Source organism: Amphiura filiformis, chromosome 20, assembly GCF_039555335.1.
Source record: "Amphiura filiformis chromosome 20, Afil_fr2py, whole genome shotgun sequence".
Taxonomy (NCBI): domain Eukaryota; kingdom Metazoa; phylum Echinodermata; class Ophiuroidea; order Amphilepidida; family Amphiuridae; genus Amphiura; species Amphiura filiformis.
The window spans coordinates 39,666,485-39,686,197 of NC_092647.1; the positions used below are offsets into that span (position 1 = coordinate 39,666,485).

General features: G+C 34.5%; 1 protein-coding gene across 1 annotated transcript in view; it reads right to left on the reverse strand.

The window, feature by feature from the left end:
• LOC140142900 (aminopeptidase N-like) overlaps positions 1-19,713 on the reverse strand; it is a 61,373-nt gene that overhangs the window by 34,812 nt on the left and 6,848 nt on the right. The window contains 4 exon segments of the mRNA XM_072164923.1: positions 184-304; positions 1,051-1,330; positions 9,616-9,739; positions 9,742-10,338. Coding sequence (XP_072021024.1) covers positions 184-304; positions 1,051-1,330; positions 9,616-9,739; positions 9,742-10,338 — 1,122 coding nt within the window.

Genomic DNA, 19,713 nt, shown 5'->3' on the forward strand with positions numbered 1-19,713 from the left:
ACAAAATGGTAACAATGATGATGATGATGATGATGATGATGATGATGATGATGATGATGATGATGATGATGATGATGATGATGATGATGATGATGATTATTAACGATGGATGGAGAATGATGGGTGCATATTTATTGTGGAAGAAGTGGTGGAGGGAAAAGTGAGTGGAGGCAGTTTCCTCACCCTGTTTCTCCAAAGGATAGGCTATGTCGAAGTATTCTTCAAAATATGTTGTCTGTCTGGTTCCTTGGTCAAGGGCATATGCTTGGGCTTCCTTGGCTCCAGGTCGTGACCATACTCTGAACTACAGCATAAATAAAAAGATGTTGTATTGTATTTTCAATGTAAGACACTGTGTAATATTAAAATAAGAGGTGTAGCATACATCAGCTGGCGCTATTAAATGGTACTGTTGAAGCATAGTTCTTTGTCAATGAACTGGTTTTTGTTAGCAAGTCAATATTAAAACACGAGGTCAGTCAAAATGTCGTAAATTTATGTTGTGATATGTCTTGTCCTGTCCTGTCATATCATGTCATGCCTGTCCAAACACAGCCTCATCATATTTTATCATAATTGATGACTCACTTCATTCAGGTTTGTATCGAAAGAATACAAAGCCGAACTTATTTTTAAACTTTAGACCTGAATGCTGATAATGTTCTCTATTTCTCATAACCCATGCTTAATGCTTTAAATATTGCTGACTTGTATTTTGGATATTCATGATAATCTACATAATTTACATCGTTTGCCTCGCTTTCAGTTTTCCACTTCGCTAACTCCGGCCTAATTGGAATTAGCAGAGCCAAACGCCGTAAATGGCAACAAAGTGGTCAATTGCGAAAAAGGTGGAAGTCCAATTTCCATCTTATACAGTTGTGACAAGTTTCACGCTTCGCGTCTTTGTGACATCCGCATCTTTTCACTGCTTATGGATTAGTTAATTAGTTTGTTACCATAATTGTGTCTCTATCTTGCATTTTCCATACTATAACTTCGTTGTGAATTGAGATGTAAAATATAATGAAACTTGTCTCTAGAACTTACCAGAACACCGTTTGTTGTTGTGTCTTCTGTGTAAACGAAATCACTGACTACAAAGGCAAGAAGATATGTTGGCATGTTAGGTGTTCGTTTGTACACTGTCTCCTTCCAACCGGGATAAGCTTCCCAATCAGTGATTGAAGTTTCAATGGAATTACTAAGGGCGACCATGTCAGCGCGATGTCTAATGGTGGTGTCGAATACAGCACGGAAATCGGGTTCGTCCCAGCATGGTAGAGCACGTCTAGCATCTGTGGCCTGCATTTGTGTTGTTGCGAGCCATCTAAAGAACGATTAAATGAAAGAAGAAAAGAAGGCTAACTTAAACTTCATCATCTTCGTTGCTTTTTCGAAGTAAAATCATCATGTTATCTAAATTTGTATATTCATATCAGTTTCATTATTGATTAAATAAATAAATAACACTGCTTCAGATTCTTTATTCTTGTCGTCTTTACAACTAGATCGGTCACCCATAAGAAATGAATACTTCTGTTTGAAAAATAATCAATAAGAATGAAATATGCAAAGCTATATTCTGAACAGAATAAATCTGCTCCAACATAGCTCCCTCCCCCGATATACCATTGCCTATAGCAATACCGTAAAAACTCGATAGTATCATATATATGCTTATTATTATTAAGCGCTTTCGGAAACATGAAATTGTACCAGGTATTTACTTGTACGTATTATATAACTGTGTATCGAAGATTTGCTCAAAACCCTTTACACTTTTGTGGATGGGGCTTTTCATGTTTGCATGTTTTAAAAGCGCTCGATAGTGAGCACATATGCTGACTATCGAGTTTTTACGGTAGTAAACGAAATAGCCTGCGCTTTATTCCTTTTATTTGAAACCAATACACTTGCATCCGCATGTATTACCATTTTATATCTCTCCCACTGCAAAATATATGCCTTGCAGTTTGTAATCCTTCTATGTCAATGTTATTGTTTTAATGAAGACAATCTTATCCAAACGGTTACATTTCAAGCTATTACAGCATATTACGTCAAAGCTCCCATTGAGCACCCCATTATTTTAAAAGGAATTTTTTTATTTCAAGCACACTATCTTGGAAACTGGAAAGTCATTCATTAATGCACTTCCGTAATAAAGTATAATATGCTAAAGAGTACTTTGAACACCGAATGGCAATTCAATAACCCTCGCGCTACCGGATATTTCACAAACATTGATACATACTATAATGAACAGTATTGACATTAGTTTTACAAATGGCATTCGTCTCTATTTTAATACAAATATCGCCCGTCAATCATCATGTATAAGTTATGTGGTGTGATCAAGCAAAATCGGTCTAAAGTCGGCCATATTCAATTTTCAGTATTCATGATTGAATAAAACATTTGCAAAACTACATCGTGCAGAAACCCCATCAAAATTGAACATTTAGTTTCGAAGATATGAACAGTTGCTTTCTATAAAACAATATGCAACACAAGAAATTATTGCCTTTGTTTGGTAGATCGGGGATGTAAGTCCGCTCTGAAAGCAAACGTTTCAGCTCTTCTATTAAAAGTGAAAAATAGATATTCTATCATCAAACAGTAGAGTATTTTGTCTATAATACTGACCCCCAGATAGCTGGATGAGATAACAAAATTGTTTTATAATGGCCCGGATAACATGGATGATGGCATCGGAAATCAGGACGGAGTTGCTTTAAGCATAATCGGAAGAAAGCAGAACTAAATTAGCGCGGTTTTACTTAAGAGATGAAAATAAAGGTTGTCTTGTGTATATGAAGTGTTTATGATGATTTAGTTTAATACACTAAAGCTAGACAGCAAATCGGTAGACACATGCAGCTCTAACTAGGACTATCCGCTCGGATATAAGCACATCAAAAATTAACTACCCCCTAAATGAATGACCATTATCCAAAACTGGTTTATGCCAAATTTGTAATAGCATTGGCAGCAGAATGTACTTGTGCGCACCACGATACCTCATTTTGTTGCAATAGTGTTAGTATTGAGGCCGCAGTGTACATTTAAATGAAAGTAATCCATGTTTTTAAAGTTACAGCAAAATATATGGCCGTGTATTCAGTATCCATTGGAGGAAATGTTTTTGGGTTATTAATTTTGTTCAATGATTTTGGAGGAGGTCAAAACAAATGATACTCTTAAAAATTGTCATTTTTCAAATCAGTGGTCATTGCTCACTTTATCCTTTATCATGTTTATTGAAATATGATTATTTTCTCTGACCACCTAGGTCACAAGAAATGGAAGACCAAGGGTTACATCTGCGATAAACTACACCATTGCAAGGAAATCTAGCAACAATTGTCGGCCATTTAGGACTTTGTTGACCTCGTCGTGTTTCAATTTGACATTAAGTGAATATTACCATTGATGTGGCTAATGACAATTGGTATTGTTTATCACAGGGCTTTGAACCCCTCCAAATGCATGAAACAAAAAGAATAGTTTAATGAGAGCCGAACACATAATGATTATCTTCAATGGATACTGAATACAATGCAATTGAATTTAATGCAGCTTTCAAATCTTTGGTTACGTTCATTTAAATGTACGCGGCAACATTAATATTGGGTCCAATACAACAAATGAGGTGTCATAATCCGCAAATAGAAAATTTGCCCCCATATGGCATACGGTAAACCGTTTTGGAATAATTGTCATTTATTAAGGGGTGGGGAATTACTTTTTTGTGATGTGTTTATTATAGTTTTGTCGCATATAAAGTGAATATATAACAAGCCATGGATAAATCCAATTAATTAATTGCGTTCCATTTTATATTCCACAAAGTAATACATTATTGAAGATGCGCTATGCAATGCGTGTGGCTTTAATGGGGAATAACATTGTATAATAAAATAACCCACAGTAAATACCAAGTGCAAACATAAAGGAAGCATAAAGGAGCAAAAGAGAGATAAAAATTAGGTTTGGGACTTCCGTGGGAACAAAGTTCAGATACGTCTTGAATATGTTGGTGATAAACAGCTGTATCACCAACATGGACAGGCGCTATGTGGCACTATCAATAATTTCAGATAGGCTATAGATAAGGATGTTTAAACAATTATATTGTCTATCAAAATCATTTCTTATTTTTGGTGTCAATAGTCATGGTGATCTCATTTGACCAGGTGTGGTTGTGTGCGCTTGAGCTCTCTAGCTCTCTAGTTCAAGCCCTATACTTATTGATGGGCCTCATACGCGCGGGTGGACGCGTACCTCTGTCAACATGTTCTTTATTAATGATAAGGTTAATTAAGGAATATTTTAGAACATCAAAACTAGTGTATATTCGTCTTTACATATGTATTTGATTGCGTGTGTGCATGTGGCGTTATGCTTGCATTAGGCTAATAAAAGATGATTCCGAGTTTCCCGCCACTCGCCCGCATCTCTTATTCATTTTGGCCAAAACATGAGAGAGTAAATTATCTGGAAATTGAGATTAAAATAATCAAAAAAAGATATAATTATGAACTGTTGTTCAGTAGCAGTAGTGTATAGTCAATAATAGAAGATCATAGTGTAAGGATTCCTGAATGTCCTGGTGAATACACAAATTGCAAATTTCTTTTCATTTTAATAAAACAAGCCTATATTTTGATATAGTCTTACATCCATAATATAGGTAACAATGAATAATGAAAGAGTCGCCTCGTCACTCAAAAAATTACTACGGGAAGTATTGAGGACTTCAACATAACACAACTCCAATACAACGAGGTCCGATGATTATAAATGGCAGTATTTTCTGGTGGAGGACAAATGTTGGACACAAACGTACCGCACATGCCTCATCCCCGAAAAAACTACCGGTGCCGCCACTGCTAAAGATCAAATAAAGTCACCAGCTACCTTCGACTATATTTACAAATCCGTATTTATAAATACGCGCACGACATACCAAGACCAACAAGCATGACCAAATCTTCATGCCATTGTAAAGGATAAAAGGATTCCGAATTTGTAATATGTTATCAAAAAACAACATTTTGAAAGTATTTGCCGACGGAAAAAATATTTATCGACGGAAACGTTTACAATATAATCACAAAGTTGAACAAAATGCCTTTGCATTCAAATGTACACGATGACCACCCGCTATGTAGAAGGTATCTACAAGCTATTATGTCAGCGCGGAGGTGGTCACGTGCGTATATACGTATTTATAAATATAGTCGAAGCATACTAGTTACCGTTGACCATATAACATTTACGAATTCAGATTTTGTCCAATGGACTTTGTCCAGTTATATGTTTTAATATAAATACCCTGCAGCAGCTTATCAATTATTTACCTGTAACACTATGCTTGCTTTATAAGATGAATCGATGATAAAAAAAAACCCGTGATGCAACAGGCTCTTGAATTAATGACTTAGATTTCTGAGAGATCAATGTGCGTGTATAAAGCGCTCCACAGACACCGAGTATTAGACGTACAATATTGTATGTAACATATCTACGTTATTTAATCTATTGCCATTCTATTTCCAGTAATGTTTAAGTTCTAACGAATGTTTAATGACGAAAAATCGATAATATGTTACATATAATATCTAGTAGAAATATATTATCGATTTTACGTCATCAAACATTCGTTAGAACTTAAACATTACTGGAAATAGAATGTCAATAGATTAAACAACGTAGATATGTTACATACAGTATTTTACGTACAATAAAAAGTCTGAATACTGCTTAAATCTAAGCACAAGACTAATATTGGAAAAAAACACTCTCACATTTTGTGATTGCTCCATCTATCCTAGTTTCATTTGTACAAAACTGAAGAATAAATAAACATTTCTTTTCAAAAATGCTTGAATTATAAAAACACCGGTACCAAAAAATTAATACTGCAACTTAAAATTGTATATACTACCAAAATATTAAAGCACGGTAAGTCGCTATGCGGAATAAAATTTAACAATAATCTGCATGTAGTTCTGTCTGTCTGCCTATGTATATGTGTGTCTGTCTCTATCTGGTATTTTCCTATACTTAAGTCACAACCTTATTAATAATTTATCTCGTCTTTGTTTCATCTGTATCTCAATGCGGATAACGTCTGTTTTTCTATAATCTGCTTTATAATTCATTCAAAACAATATGTATCGGACTTACATTTACATTTCTAGACTTTGGATTTACATAGTAAACACTTGTATGACTAGAGCACCAAGACTATATCCCGTCCAATTTTAAATTCCCTGTTTTTCACGGAGTTCAGTCTAGCTTGACAGTGCAGTGTCCGTACACAAATTAGAGTTGGGATTGTAATACTTTACTTGTCTGATATTATATCCCTAATAACATTGCATCTGAATCAGGTGGTGGCCGCATTGCATTCTCTAAATTCAGTAAATTTTCATCGTCAATCGTGTAATTGAATGGGATTATTTTGAAATTTTAAAACGCTTGAAATATCACAAACAAATAAGCCTATGTTGATAAATAATATAAATACAAGCTAAAACCGTTGGGGTTCGATAATGAACCCCACAAAACTAACCGACTACATTGGAAAATGCCATACGGCCGGGCGGTTTCACAAGTTGCCGGCTCGATCATGTCATCCGCCGCCTGATCTGAATCAAACGATTTATCCAATTTGACACTGAATCTACATTTATCTCGTGTTTTTACGTTAGTGCCATACAATTTTCTGTATGGACTAAAGAAATATAATGGATTGGCCGATTTTGTCTAGCAAACAAGAAGCGCTAGTACCCAGCAAACACAAAAATGTTTTTATAACGTTTTCAACAGGTTATATTTTGGGTTTGGTTCAGAAAAAAAAATGTTGTAATAACATTACGATATAAAGGTTAAGAAAACGTTTTAAAACGTTTTGTATGAAAGCACACTACAGCAATATTTTTTAATGTTTTCAAAATGTTATTGTAAAATATTTTTGCCATATTTGCCATTTTTTGCTGAATATAATTGTCAGCACTTAAATAACATTATGTTAGAATATTTGAAATACGTTATCAACAAATGTTTGTGAATGTTATGAAAACATTTTATACCCTTTATATGCCCTATAACCCGACATTTAAATATTTTCTGGCAACCTTTTCTAACCTTTTGCGAATGATGCCCAAAACGTTTTGTGTTTGCTGTGTATTCTCGTAACAGCTAGGTGGCTATCTGTACGATCGAGTTGTATTTTTCATAGAGTTTATTTGATAGGTCTGAATAATAATAAGAATACTGCACAGCTTATTTAATCTCAGGATGGAACCTCGATAAAAAGCCAAATGGTAGTTTTTAGCATTTTAGTAATTTAGTACAACGTGGGGCTTGAGAGCACACCAGACACACCAAAATGCATTTTGACCGTTCGTTTTAAAGATAATTAATTATGCATTCCCCCCAAAAGACCTAACATTACTCGTATTCAATTCGATGTGCTCTTATTCTACCCATTAACCTAAAGGAACACTCCGGCAATCACAACATTATGCCTTATATGTTAGAAAAATAATTATCAAGCACAAATCACATGGTTTTATTTAAAACAAACTCATATTTACCATATAAACGAATAAAAACAGCCGGCTCTACACACGCAATATTCAAAATTCCCGCGCCGAATTTGTCTGTGTCAATGACGTCATGATTATTTGTGCTCAATTGTTGTCAGCCTTCATTGTGTTACTGGGTGCCCGTGAACTTTGAATATCGCGTGGTGAGAGACGACTGTTTTTATTTGTTTTTTAAGGTCAACATGAGTTTTAAATAAAACACGTGATTCATGTTTGATAAGTATTTTCCTAACATATAAGGCATAGGCTAATGTTGTGATTACCGGACTGTTGCTTTTATCTACGCTTATAATAGTCTGGATACCTTTCTTGAGTCAGTAATTTAGATAATGTTTTTATCTAAATGTAATAATGTGACGTATATAAAAGTATATATTTTCAGACAGGAAATGATACAATCTATCATAACAGATTCCTGCAAAAAGTTTTTTTAGAAAGTCTCTAAATTTAATTGTACTTTACTGACTCGAGGAAGGTATACAGATTATAATAATTGTAGTGCTTTCGAATGCGTTCTCGTCGCGTTGGACTGATTCATTTACATTGGGGTTGATGCGTTTATATTTGCTTGTAAAGCATTTTAGGACTATTTTTGTATTATTTATATTTTAAACATGACATTTTTTGTATCCAAAAAAAAATGGAAAATTGTTGATAATCAGCAAGCAGGTAAGGACCAAAAATATAATTAATTTTGTGCATTCAGTCAAATTATTTATTTATTTATTTACTTATTTATTTATTTATTTATATATTTATTTATTTATTTATTTATTTATTTATTTATTTATTTATTTATTTATTTATTTATTTATTTATTTATTTATTTATTTATTCACCTATTATTTTTGACAAAACCTTTACTCAATTTTAAACAAATTAGTCACAAATTTTCATCGCTGTCGCAAAAAAAATCATGTCCCATGCGTGTACACTTTAAGTGTTAATTTGTTACGACAGTATTTTACGGTTCGTAATAATTGTTTAGATAATTTGACATTATAAGCTCCCTATTACCTACAAACAGTTAACTTAAAGGTGAGTCACGATGTGTGTTTAGGGATCTTAACGGAAATCATGCTTATTGAAAAGTTTCCTTACTAAATGGTTTACAGAGACAAGTCCAACGTTATCAATTAAGGTTACTGACATAGGTGTTAATAATGATGCGCGTTTCAAACTTTGTATGTAACGTCGGTTGTACCAAGAAACATATTTAAGCTTAATGTCATTTGCTTCGGACAATTTAAGCAATGATTTTACAATTTTGAGCCTTCTTACATTTTTGTCTCATAAAGTCCAGCCTATATCATGCTAATACACGTAGATTATTTCACATCGAAGTATATACCCTCTCCCCGGGATTTTATCTCATATTTTAGTGCACTGTGGGTCATTCGCTAACTAATACTAAAGTTGTAAGCAGTTAAAGAAGTTACATGCTTGCCACGTCACATCCGAAATCATGGCAAAGAAATTGCAACGGATTTAACATGTTTAAAGATTTCTGTTCAGGTAGGATACATTGTCATTTTGTCATGCAATTAAATATACTTAAGATTTCTTAAACAAACGCTAAATTCTGCGCGTACGCCAGTTAAATTATTTAAAATCACTGTACTGTAATTTTAATTGATCTAACTGACATTTGCGAAGTGGAGAGTTGATGTAAGAAATGGACTATACCAGAAAATAGATGAACACCCCCTATTATATAGAGGAGTTCGGATTTCCGGACTTTTTGTCCAGTCGTGATTGTTGGAATTCCAGACTTTTAAATTGTCCAAAGGCGAAAAATGGTTTAAAATCACAAATCCTCAATTTGAGATTGAAAATTTCCGTGATTTTTCCTTCATTTAAATAATTGGATTACCAGAGGCTTTCTCAAGTGACATTACCAACTGGACTTGAAAATCCAGACATTTCTAAGATTGAAAAGTTATACTCCTCTGAAATAGCCCGATCTCAATCTCACACGTATTCAAATACTTACACTTCCTCGCCCGCTTCATTGATGTAGGAGCTGCGGTAAAAACCCGCCAATCCGTTCCACAATTCTCCCAAATACGTTATGAAAATTTCATAATCTTCGTCCTTCTCCATCATGGTGTTAAGTTTAAGGTGTAAAACTGGTAATTTTCATCAATTGAATAACTGTCAAGCAGATCAGTTTGTGAACTATCCGTCATTTTTACAACTTTTAATGTGTGGATGGTGATGTTATTGATATGCATTGTGATCATATCTGTAACTTCGTGGCATTTTGCATGGATGTTAACCTCACCATCGAAGGTGAATCTCCTGTCCCCTGGAGCAGTATCGCCTACATCTTCAGGATAAAGATATGGCGTAAGTGTAAGTTCATATCTTACTGGTATTACATTATATGGTAGTCTTCCATTCCAAGGTTCTGGAGTAGGTGTCATCATTTTTGTTGTTGGTTCTGGTTCAGGTTCTGTTGGTTCTTTGGGCTCTGTTGGGTTATGTGGTTCCGTACCTATGATAGGTTCTGTTGGTCCTGGTTCACTAGTACATGTCCTATCGGGAAGATAAAAGCTTAAGAGTCCAACGGCAACCACTATACCAGCAGATACCAAAACGGCAAAGAATATCTGGCCGTTGCTACAGTACATGCCACTTGACTTCTTCTTCTTGCCATCATCTATACCCATTTCGTGGTCCATGTCGGAAGAAGATTTGTCAGGTGGTCCACCTGCTGAGGAAGGGAAGAATTAGAAAGATGAAATCAATGTGTGCTCCTTACTGTGGTTAGAGCAGGGAGTAACACCGTTATTAGTTTTACAATAGATTATGGTCAAAGGGTAACTTGACCGATTATTATTTAATAGAGGGGTGCTACTCATTAAAAATAATCTAAATGAACGATCGCCTTAAGTTACTGCTGAAACGGTAATGACGACAATGATGGGGTGATGACTACAGCAATATAGTCATGATAGTGGCGGAGATCGTGCTTTACGACCTCTCAAATACGTATTAACAATTTTAAAATAATTATTGTCAAAAAATATTGAAATATATAAATTACGAAGATTGTTAATTGAGTAGCGAATCTACCCAAGAATATGTTTAGTGGTCCCAGATTGTTTCGTGAGTAGTACCCCGGTATGACAAAAATAAAGGGGCGTTACATTAAAGTGGAATTTGGACTCTGAATTACAGACAGATGTTTATCAAGAAGAAATTAGAACAGTTATGCATTGATAGTACAGTGATAACAGGAGACTACTGTGTTATCGTTTGTGTAAGCGTAATACAGGCATTTTCATTATGCATGACAATAAGAGTTTACGAAGATCATGAAGATATTATATCATTATCAACAAATGCATTGTCATATTTGATACATTATTTTGATAGAAATTTTCAAGAAGTTCCAAACTTAATCTTTCCGAACACTTAAAACAAAAGCCATTTCTTAAAGACATTAAAAAATTAAGAAGTCGCTAGATAGAGAATGTCGATACGATACGACTTTATTATCCTAACTTACAGCAATTTGAACAAAAAATGAGAGCTTTTCAAAAGAGACCAAAATTTGCATTGACTTTTTCACCGAAGCACGCAGATATTGATCACAGCGGAGTGAGCATTCATCTGTCAGGCTTTATTGAACACGTAAGACAAGGTAGCAGAAATGTCACTTTTGAAACTCGACCTTTTGTCATAGAAATGAGTGTAGATTAGTGGAATAAAACGATTAGAACGTTCGGATCATGAGCACAACGTTGTGGGTTCGAAACCCGTCAGGTCCAACTTGTTGTTTGTGTCCGTGGGCAAGATACTTTATCTCGCTTGTCATATATTCCACCCATGTGTACGATTTGGGGCTGTTAGGGGTAGTCATAAGGCGTCATTATTGGTATAGGATATTACAGGATATAAAAACCCATTTATTTATTTATTTATTTATTTATAAATTATTTTTGGCAAAAACTTACCAAATTTTTAAAAAAATATAGTCACAAATTTTCTTCGCTGTCGCAAAAAATATCGCGCGAAAACCAAATGTTTGGTCCACAGTGGTAGTGTCCAATGCGTGTACACTTAAATGTGTTACGACAGGATTTTACGGTTCGTAATAATTGTTTAGATAATTTGACATGATAAGCGCCATATTACCTACAAACAGTTAACTCAAAGGTGAGTCACGATGTGTGTTTACGGATCGTAACGGCTATTTATTTATTTATTTATTTATTTATTTATTTATTTATTTATTTATTTATTTATTTATTTATTTATTTATTTATTTATTATTGGTTGAAAGTGCACAAAATGTTGATCATAAATAGTGTTAACATTAATATAAATACTATACATTATTACATGCTATACTATGTATAGGATAATGGCCAAGGATTAGAACGTGAGTGGGTAAGAATGGCTGAGCCGCGGAGCGGCGAAGCCATTCTTACCCACTCACGTTCTAATCCGCGGCCATTAACCGACTTAATACACACCTATGACGTCGCGCTATTGTTTTACCGCTCCATTATTTTTCACGAATGGAGTGTTATTGAAATAGGTTGCTCTTTACAAATTGATCAATTACTCATTGATGCCGGACAATACACTAATATAATGATCGTACTAAATTTTAGGTGCGAGTGCAAAAATAGTCCGACTCAGCTTTATGTAAAATTTCTATAGAAATACCCATCATATCACGATCCAGGTGTTTAGTTCAAATCATCCGTAACCACCTTCTTGAATTATAAAGATTTAAAATGTTTGTTACACAAATTGAATAAACGTAGATTCGTAAAATCATTAAAGTGATTAGACCATCAATAGTTCTTTATGCCCACTTCTAATGTATTAACTGTTGAAGTAGTTGCGTCATGTTGCGTTTAGGTCTCTATTTTGCATAATAAGGAAAATTGGCAAAAGGTCATATAGCATGTATAGGCTCATATGAAATGGTCATTACAGTTGTCAACCTCAAGAAAACTACACCTATCGCTATACCTGAGCAATGATACTCTTCTCTGTGAATCGAGTTTACGATTTTGGAACAACCATGCAATTATGGACACTATTGTTTATCTTGGATAATTTTGTGATGGAATCATTCCGAGGATATATATCGTTGATTCGCAGCAGAAGGACCAAAATCAGGTACGAAAAGGTACGAAAATTTTAAATGTACTACAACACATTTTACCTAGGCCTATTATTGTCCTTGAACTTTGTCGGCAAAAAACAAAACAAACTTCGCCGCCTTCGACGCGAAATAAAAGCCACCTCAACTTCCAGTCCCCCTTCCGAAATCAAATGGAGCGTCCCTAACATTGTAATACAGGGTGTCCCAGAATGATTTGTACCGTGCTTGCAAAAATAACTAAAAATAGAAGACGGGCAGTGTATCTATTTTTGATACCAGCATTATAATGTTGGACATGTCTCCTACTTATTCTGTTAATTTCAACACGCTACCTTTATTTGTTTTGGCGTGGCATGCAATAATGTAAAATCGATGAAAAACGACTCGCATACCTTTGAAAAATGGCACGATACGATTAAATGAAGAACGTGGGATGTTTGGCACAGCATTTCGACGACAACTACTGTTGGGGTTGCGCCTTAAAGCTTACCGGACAGCTGCAATGTTCGCTCTAGTTCTTACAGTCTTACGAGTACCTGAAGCTTCACTCTGCCGATTCCTGACAGTTCCGTGCTCGTCAAACTTCTTTATCGTCTATAATGAATCTTCTTTGCGTCTCAACAGCTGCCGGTTTGCCAGTAAGTTTTTGAAAGAAATCCACGCTGCTGTACAGTAAATTAAGGAGCCGTCTTTTCTGTACCACAAACAGTTCGATCTCTGCAAGGATTTCAAATGACATGGACCTCACACCACAATAACTATATTTAAAACTACCGCCAAAGAGAGAATGGGATTAGGCCACAAATCCTTAATTCCATATAATGATTGCTTCGTAACGTCATAAATAATAGATGGATTTCGGCTATTTAGTGGAAATATGAACAGGGCACAACTAAAATACCTGCATAACTTTTTCCAAATAACTTTGTGCTGAACGGTTAGTAATGTTACAGATTTTCAAAATAGGTTGCGTTGTCAAAACTTAGAATTCACCATTTTTAAGCAAACCTTCTATAACTTCTACTAAAAACGTCCAATTTTTAAAATCTAAAAAATCTGAGAAAGCTAAATATATGTAGAACTTAAAATGCAAAACAATATGACCATTCAACATGCCCTTCATACCTAAAAAATTCCATCTTTCCCGGTACAGATCATTCTGGGACACCCTGTATTTAATTACCGTAAAATGGGGGTAACTTCGGTAAGCGGGGTAACTTTGGTCGTTCAAATATATTTTTTAAATGGTCATATTTCCGTACAGCAATATTGTTTTTAGTCATATTTGGTCTCAATCTGTTAAGAAATATATTTGGAAGAAGTCGCTCATGTCCAATTTCTTTGAAAGTTACGAAAATATTGGCATTTTGACCACAAATGAGCATTTTTTACATTTTTTCAGACAAAATAAAATCGATATTTGTGAGCAAGGATGCGTGCTTGCTTAATTTTGCATGGGGATAAATGTCACAAAAAACAAAACCTTGCCCATATACAGCGAAGATCAATTTTTTTCATTTTCTTTTCTTCATGGAATGTAATACTCTGACCAAAGTTTCCCCAAATGCGGGGTAACTTTGGTCAGGCTATTTTCAACCCCTAGGGCACCCTTTCAAAATTATTCAAAATCTTTTTCAACTTCAAGGTGTAGAAGGAACCCTAACGTCATAAAAAAGAGATAATTAGAAATATATTTGGTTTTGTTTGGAAGCAGTGGTTTAAAAACTCTGAAAAGTGCCCAAAGTTACCCGTTTTACGGTATCGGATAGGCCTACTGATCGATGTAAGTAAATATTCAAGCATGCCAAAATACCATCAGATGAAACATCAGATATACTAATGACAAATAAAAATTATACAGAAAATAGACCTACTGTGGCTTTTATCATTATTAAACATGCCCGAAGAGAACGATTTGAAAATAAACAGATTCATAGGCCTAAATACATTGATACAGAATGTGTATTATGTATATGTAGCAATGTTGCCCAAAATATGACAAATTATATGTAGGGCCTAAGCCACTGAAAACGTATAAAAATATAAAGAAGGAAAAAAAAATGTTATAAAAACAGTAAGCGTAGAAAGAAAGGTCCAAATAAATAAAAGTAAAGGCCTACGAAGTAAAGCCTAAGTGAGGGTAAAACACATCTTGCATAATAAGTACAACGTACTTAGCCAACAATTTAACCTGCCCGTTTTGATCTTGACTTGCTTTTCACAGATTGCATTGTAAGGTCTCGGATAGCGACGTTTTTACGTATTTTGTTTGTGGCACCTAAGAGCAAATCAGACACATCCTTCTGATATCAAATAATTTAGATTTTTATTAAATTCGCGATACAATACACATTTTAAGGCAAATTATTAAAAATTGATATTTTTGAAATTTAACAGTCCTCAAAGTAAATTGTATAAATCTAACGATATGCAGTAAATAGTAGGAAGTTGGGTTGAACAGCCGTCAATCATATGAAAATTGTGACCTTCATTATTAAAGATATAGATTTTTTCCTCAAAACACTAAAAAATGTAGGTCTTTTTGGAAACAAATGTTTAAGTTCTATATGAAAGGTCAAATTTTCAATTGAGTCGGCTTTTCATCCCAGCTACATAGGCCTATAGTTTAATTACATATCATTAGATTGATAAAGTTTACTTCGAGGACTGTTACATTGGAAAAATATAAAAATATGAAATTTTAATAATTTGTATTATATCGCGAATTTCACAAAATCAAAATTATTATTATTATTAGATATAGGGACAATCCTCGTATTCAGCATGCAATTCGATATGTCTGATGTGCTCTCAGGTCCCATGACAATACTGTGCAAATGTTGCTATCCGCTTCCTCAATTTATTGTATTAATGAAAATCATTTTCTTCTTGTTTTTTCGTATCATTGTTTTGCATGAATGAAGTGATGATAACAATACCGCACTTTTCGCAAATACTTGCTTTTCAAAAGTGCAATTGATATTAACACTACATTCGTAAATGCCAGTACTTTTCCCTGAAAAGTATTTGCTTTTCAGAGAAAAGAGAAAGGCATTTACGAATGGCGTGTTATTGTGATCATCGCTCCATTCGTGGAAAATAATGGAGCGGTAAAACAATAGCGCGACGTCATAGGTGTGTATTAAATTATGATTAATATCTATAGTACCAATACACATGCATACAGGCTGTGTTGGTACCCATTAGTTTGCGTTGATATTGGAAAAGACTGTCATATCAAAATGAAACCTAAGAACCATCTAATGTGTATAGATTTATGTCATAAAGGTCAAACTAACAATTCTATTTATCATGTTTATTCCAAGATGATCCAATGTGCTACTTCATTTAAGCTCCACACTACCCATGTGGAGGATTTAGCTACCGGGGCAATCTTTTCAGAGTGAAAAGAGTGAAAAGATCTCTTTTTACTCCTGTACATATAGATATATGGTTTACTACTTTTTCCCTCACTCAAATACTCACTCCAGTTGTGGAAGATACAGGTATACAGCCATAATCCCGGGGGCAATCTTTTCAGAGTGAAAAGAGTGAAAAGATCTCTTTTCACTCCTGTACATAGATATATGGTTTACTACTTTTTCCCTCAGTCAACTACTCGCTCCAGTTGTGGAAGATACAGGTATACAGCCATAATACCGGAGAGCATGGATTTCAAAATGATTTACCCTGATCAATTACATTTGAAAAACATACTCCACCAGTATAAGATATTTACCCAAATCTTCCACAGGGGTAGTGTGGATTTCAACTGGAATAGCCCAATGTTGAATTTGGAAGACTATTCCTTTCATCAAACATGATGGGTACCAATCAGTTGGATGGATAGACAGCCGTGACAACAAGTATTCTCAAAACATATGTTAAATGTAAAAGATGAAAAATCCACTCTTTTGCCTACAGTGGTATTAACGCCCCAGTGAACACAAACGTTTTCGACATCATTCGCAAAAGGCTAGAAAAGGTTGCCAGAAAATTAAATGTCGGGTTATATAAAGGGTATAATGGTATAAATCGTTTTCAAAACATTCAAAAGCATTTTATGATAACTTACTACAAAATATTCTAACATAATGTTATTTAAGCGTTGACAAAATATTTGGCAAAAAATGTTTTCAAAAAACATTTTACAGTAAAATTTTTAAAACATTTTACAAATATTTTTGTAGTGTCTTTTCATTTAAAACGTTTTCATGACCTTTATATAACCCGACATTCAATGTTATAAAACGTTTTTACCAAAACCAAAATCCCAAAATATAAACTGTATAAAACGTTTTATGTTTGATGGGGCCAATGGGGTGATATTTTTAGAGTGAATTGCACTCCGTGTAACCCGTGTTCACTCTTTGCAGAGAGAGTTGCACTCCGTGTTCATTCTTTTCAGAGTGAATTTGACACTTTCCAGCATGAAATTTACTAATTAGAGTTATCATAGGCAATTATCTCTTTTCACTCTTTTACACATATGGTTTACTACTTTTTCACTCACTCAAATACTCACTCCAGTTGTGGAAGATACAGGTATACAGCCATAATCCCGGGGGCAATCTTTTCAGAGTGAAACGAATGAAATGATCTCTTTTCACTCTTTACATAGATATAATATAATGGTTTACTACTTCTTCCCTTAGAGGGATACTCAAATTTCCCTCTGAATATGGATCCAGGGTAAAGAAGAAAAAAAAACCCACAAAAACAAACAAAGTGTCAACTACTGCTTTCACAGCAAACACAAAACGTTTTATTGTCGGGTCATATTATATAAAGGGTATAAAACGTTTTAAGAGTATTTTTGTGTTAGCTGGGTTGTTGCTCCTGCCATGCCTGCTGTCAAATAGCGCTGTTACCGTATCTGCAACTTACGATATTATTCATGACAGTGACTGCACTATTATGTAGCAGAATACAAAATCATCTCTGAAAATTAAAGTTATAGGCTACTTTATGTCCCTGCCATAGGGTTATACCACTGACGATCAACTAACACATGGAATGGTACTAAACATATGCTATAGTTATTCTGTCTTTATAGTTATTCTGTCTTTATAGAATACATCATCCCATCAGCTCAACTAATGCATATGCAATGAACATGTTGTCACTCCAATTTGAGAGCGTGTGCTAACATTCTTACGTAGCCAAAGTTGGCTGTAAGTGGTTTAGATATATATTCCGCTGAATATTAATTTATTTCATTGGCCATACAAAACATAAATAATCGTCACAAACATTAATGATACCGATTATAAATAATACAGATTCCCATTACTTTCTCAGGCTACAGTACACCCACATCCCGCAAAAATGGGTGATCTGCAAACGCTAATTCCTTATTAAACTTTTAAAAAATTAATACAATTTGCGATGGGACAGTTCTTTCATAGTCACCCTGTACATAGATATTGACTCAGTTCACAGATAAATTTCATAACGTGCGCACGACCATCTCCTGCTCATATGTGATGCGATCAAGCAAAATCAGTCGGAACTCGGAACTATTGAATTTTCAGTTTCTTATAAGATGAAACTGAAAGCATTTACAACGCTGCATTTTGCAAAAAAAAACCATTGAATTTGAACAACCAGTTCCAAAGATATGAGCAATTAAAGAGTTTCCAAAACAATAGGAAAGAAAAGGAAATATCACCTTTGTTTGGCTATATCTCAAAATCAATATTTGGGTATTTCTCTGAAAAGGTGTACTATTTGAAGATAGGCAAATATGAATTTGAAAATGATTATAAAAATGTTTCCTTTACATATCTGTAAGGATGTAAGTCTCTAGTGCATGAAAACAATATTTGGCGCAATCTTTAGGGCGCCCTCTATATTATAGAGGGCGTAATCTGCAGGTTGTGCCAGGTGAGCATCATCTCCGTCACATTTAGGCCAAAAGGAAATAAGGACAAAAAATTGTTAAAACTCTTAATTATGAGTTTTATGGATAACTTGTAAGTTGCTTGATTCATGTTTGCTTTTTTTTTTTTAAAAAAAATATGATTTTGTACTTTCGTCATTTAGTTGGGACAATGAGATGCAGGCTGTACGGAAAATGTCATGTATATTAGTATTTTTTTATACAAACTTAAGTATATTCATAATTTTGCTTGAAATAACTAAATAAATTTCTATTGACATAGTAAACACATACAATATCAATTACATTTCCAAATAGTAAATTCCATGTTGTCTGGGTCAAAGGTCAAATAAAGGTCAACAACAATTGTGATGGAGATGACAATGCTGTGATGGAGATGATAGTGATGTGACGGAGATGATATTTCTACACAAATTCCTATAGAGAATCATCTCCGTCACAGACATTTGATTTCAGTAATGTTTTCACACTAATTGAAAAATTAAATTCATACAGATGAGAAGGTCTAGAATTGGTAAGCATTTTCTGATAAACTAAACTGGACTTCGCTGTATCTCAAGATCCGGTGATGTGATGGAGATGATGGTGATGTGACGGAGATGATATTTCTACACGAATTCCTATAGAGAATCATCTCCGCCACGGCAAATTGTGACGCCAACTGATGTAGCGGAGATGATGGTTCAGACATTGCTTACGATTAATAGCAGGGTTAATCTTACCCACGTGTTACATATCACCACAACAGCTTGTGGGGCACATTCAACCATCATTATTTTCCGGAAAATTTCAACAATAAGACTTATATCAAATTGATCAGAAACGTTTGGAGATGATGTTGAATAAAGGTACGCGCGTGTATACTTGAAGATACCCTCAAAATTGGCAGGAAAAGAGTGCCAATGTGCACCTATTCCGGGTTGATGTTTTTCGTCGTCTGTAAAAGGCAGCGTACAGGGTCAAATTATTGACCTCTGATATTTGGTCTTCACCTCCAGTCGTTTTGATGCCAATGTGACGGCAATGATGCAAAACCAAGGGACAGCAATTTTTTGACACAA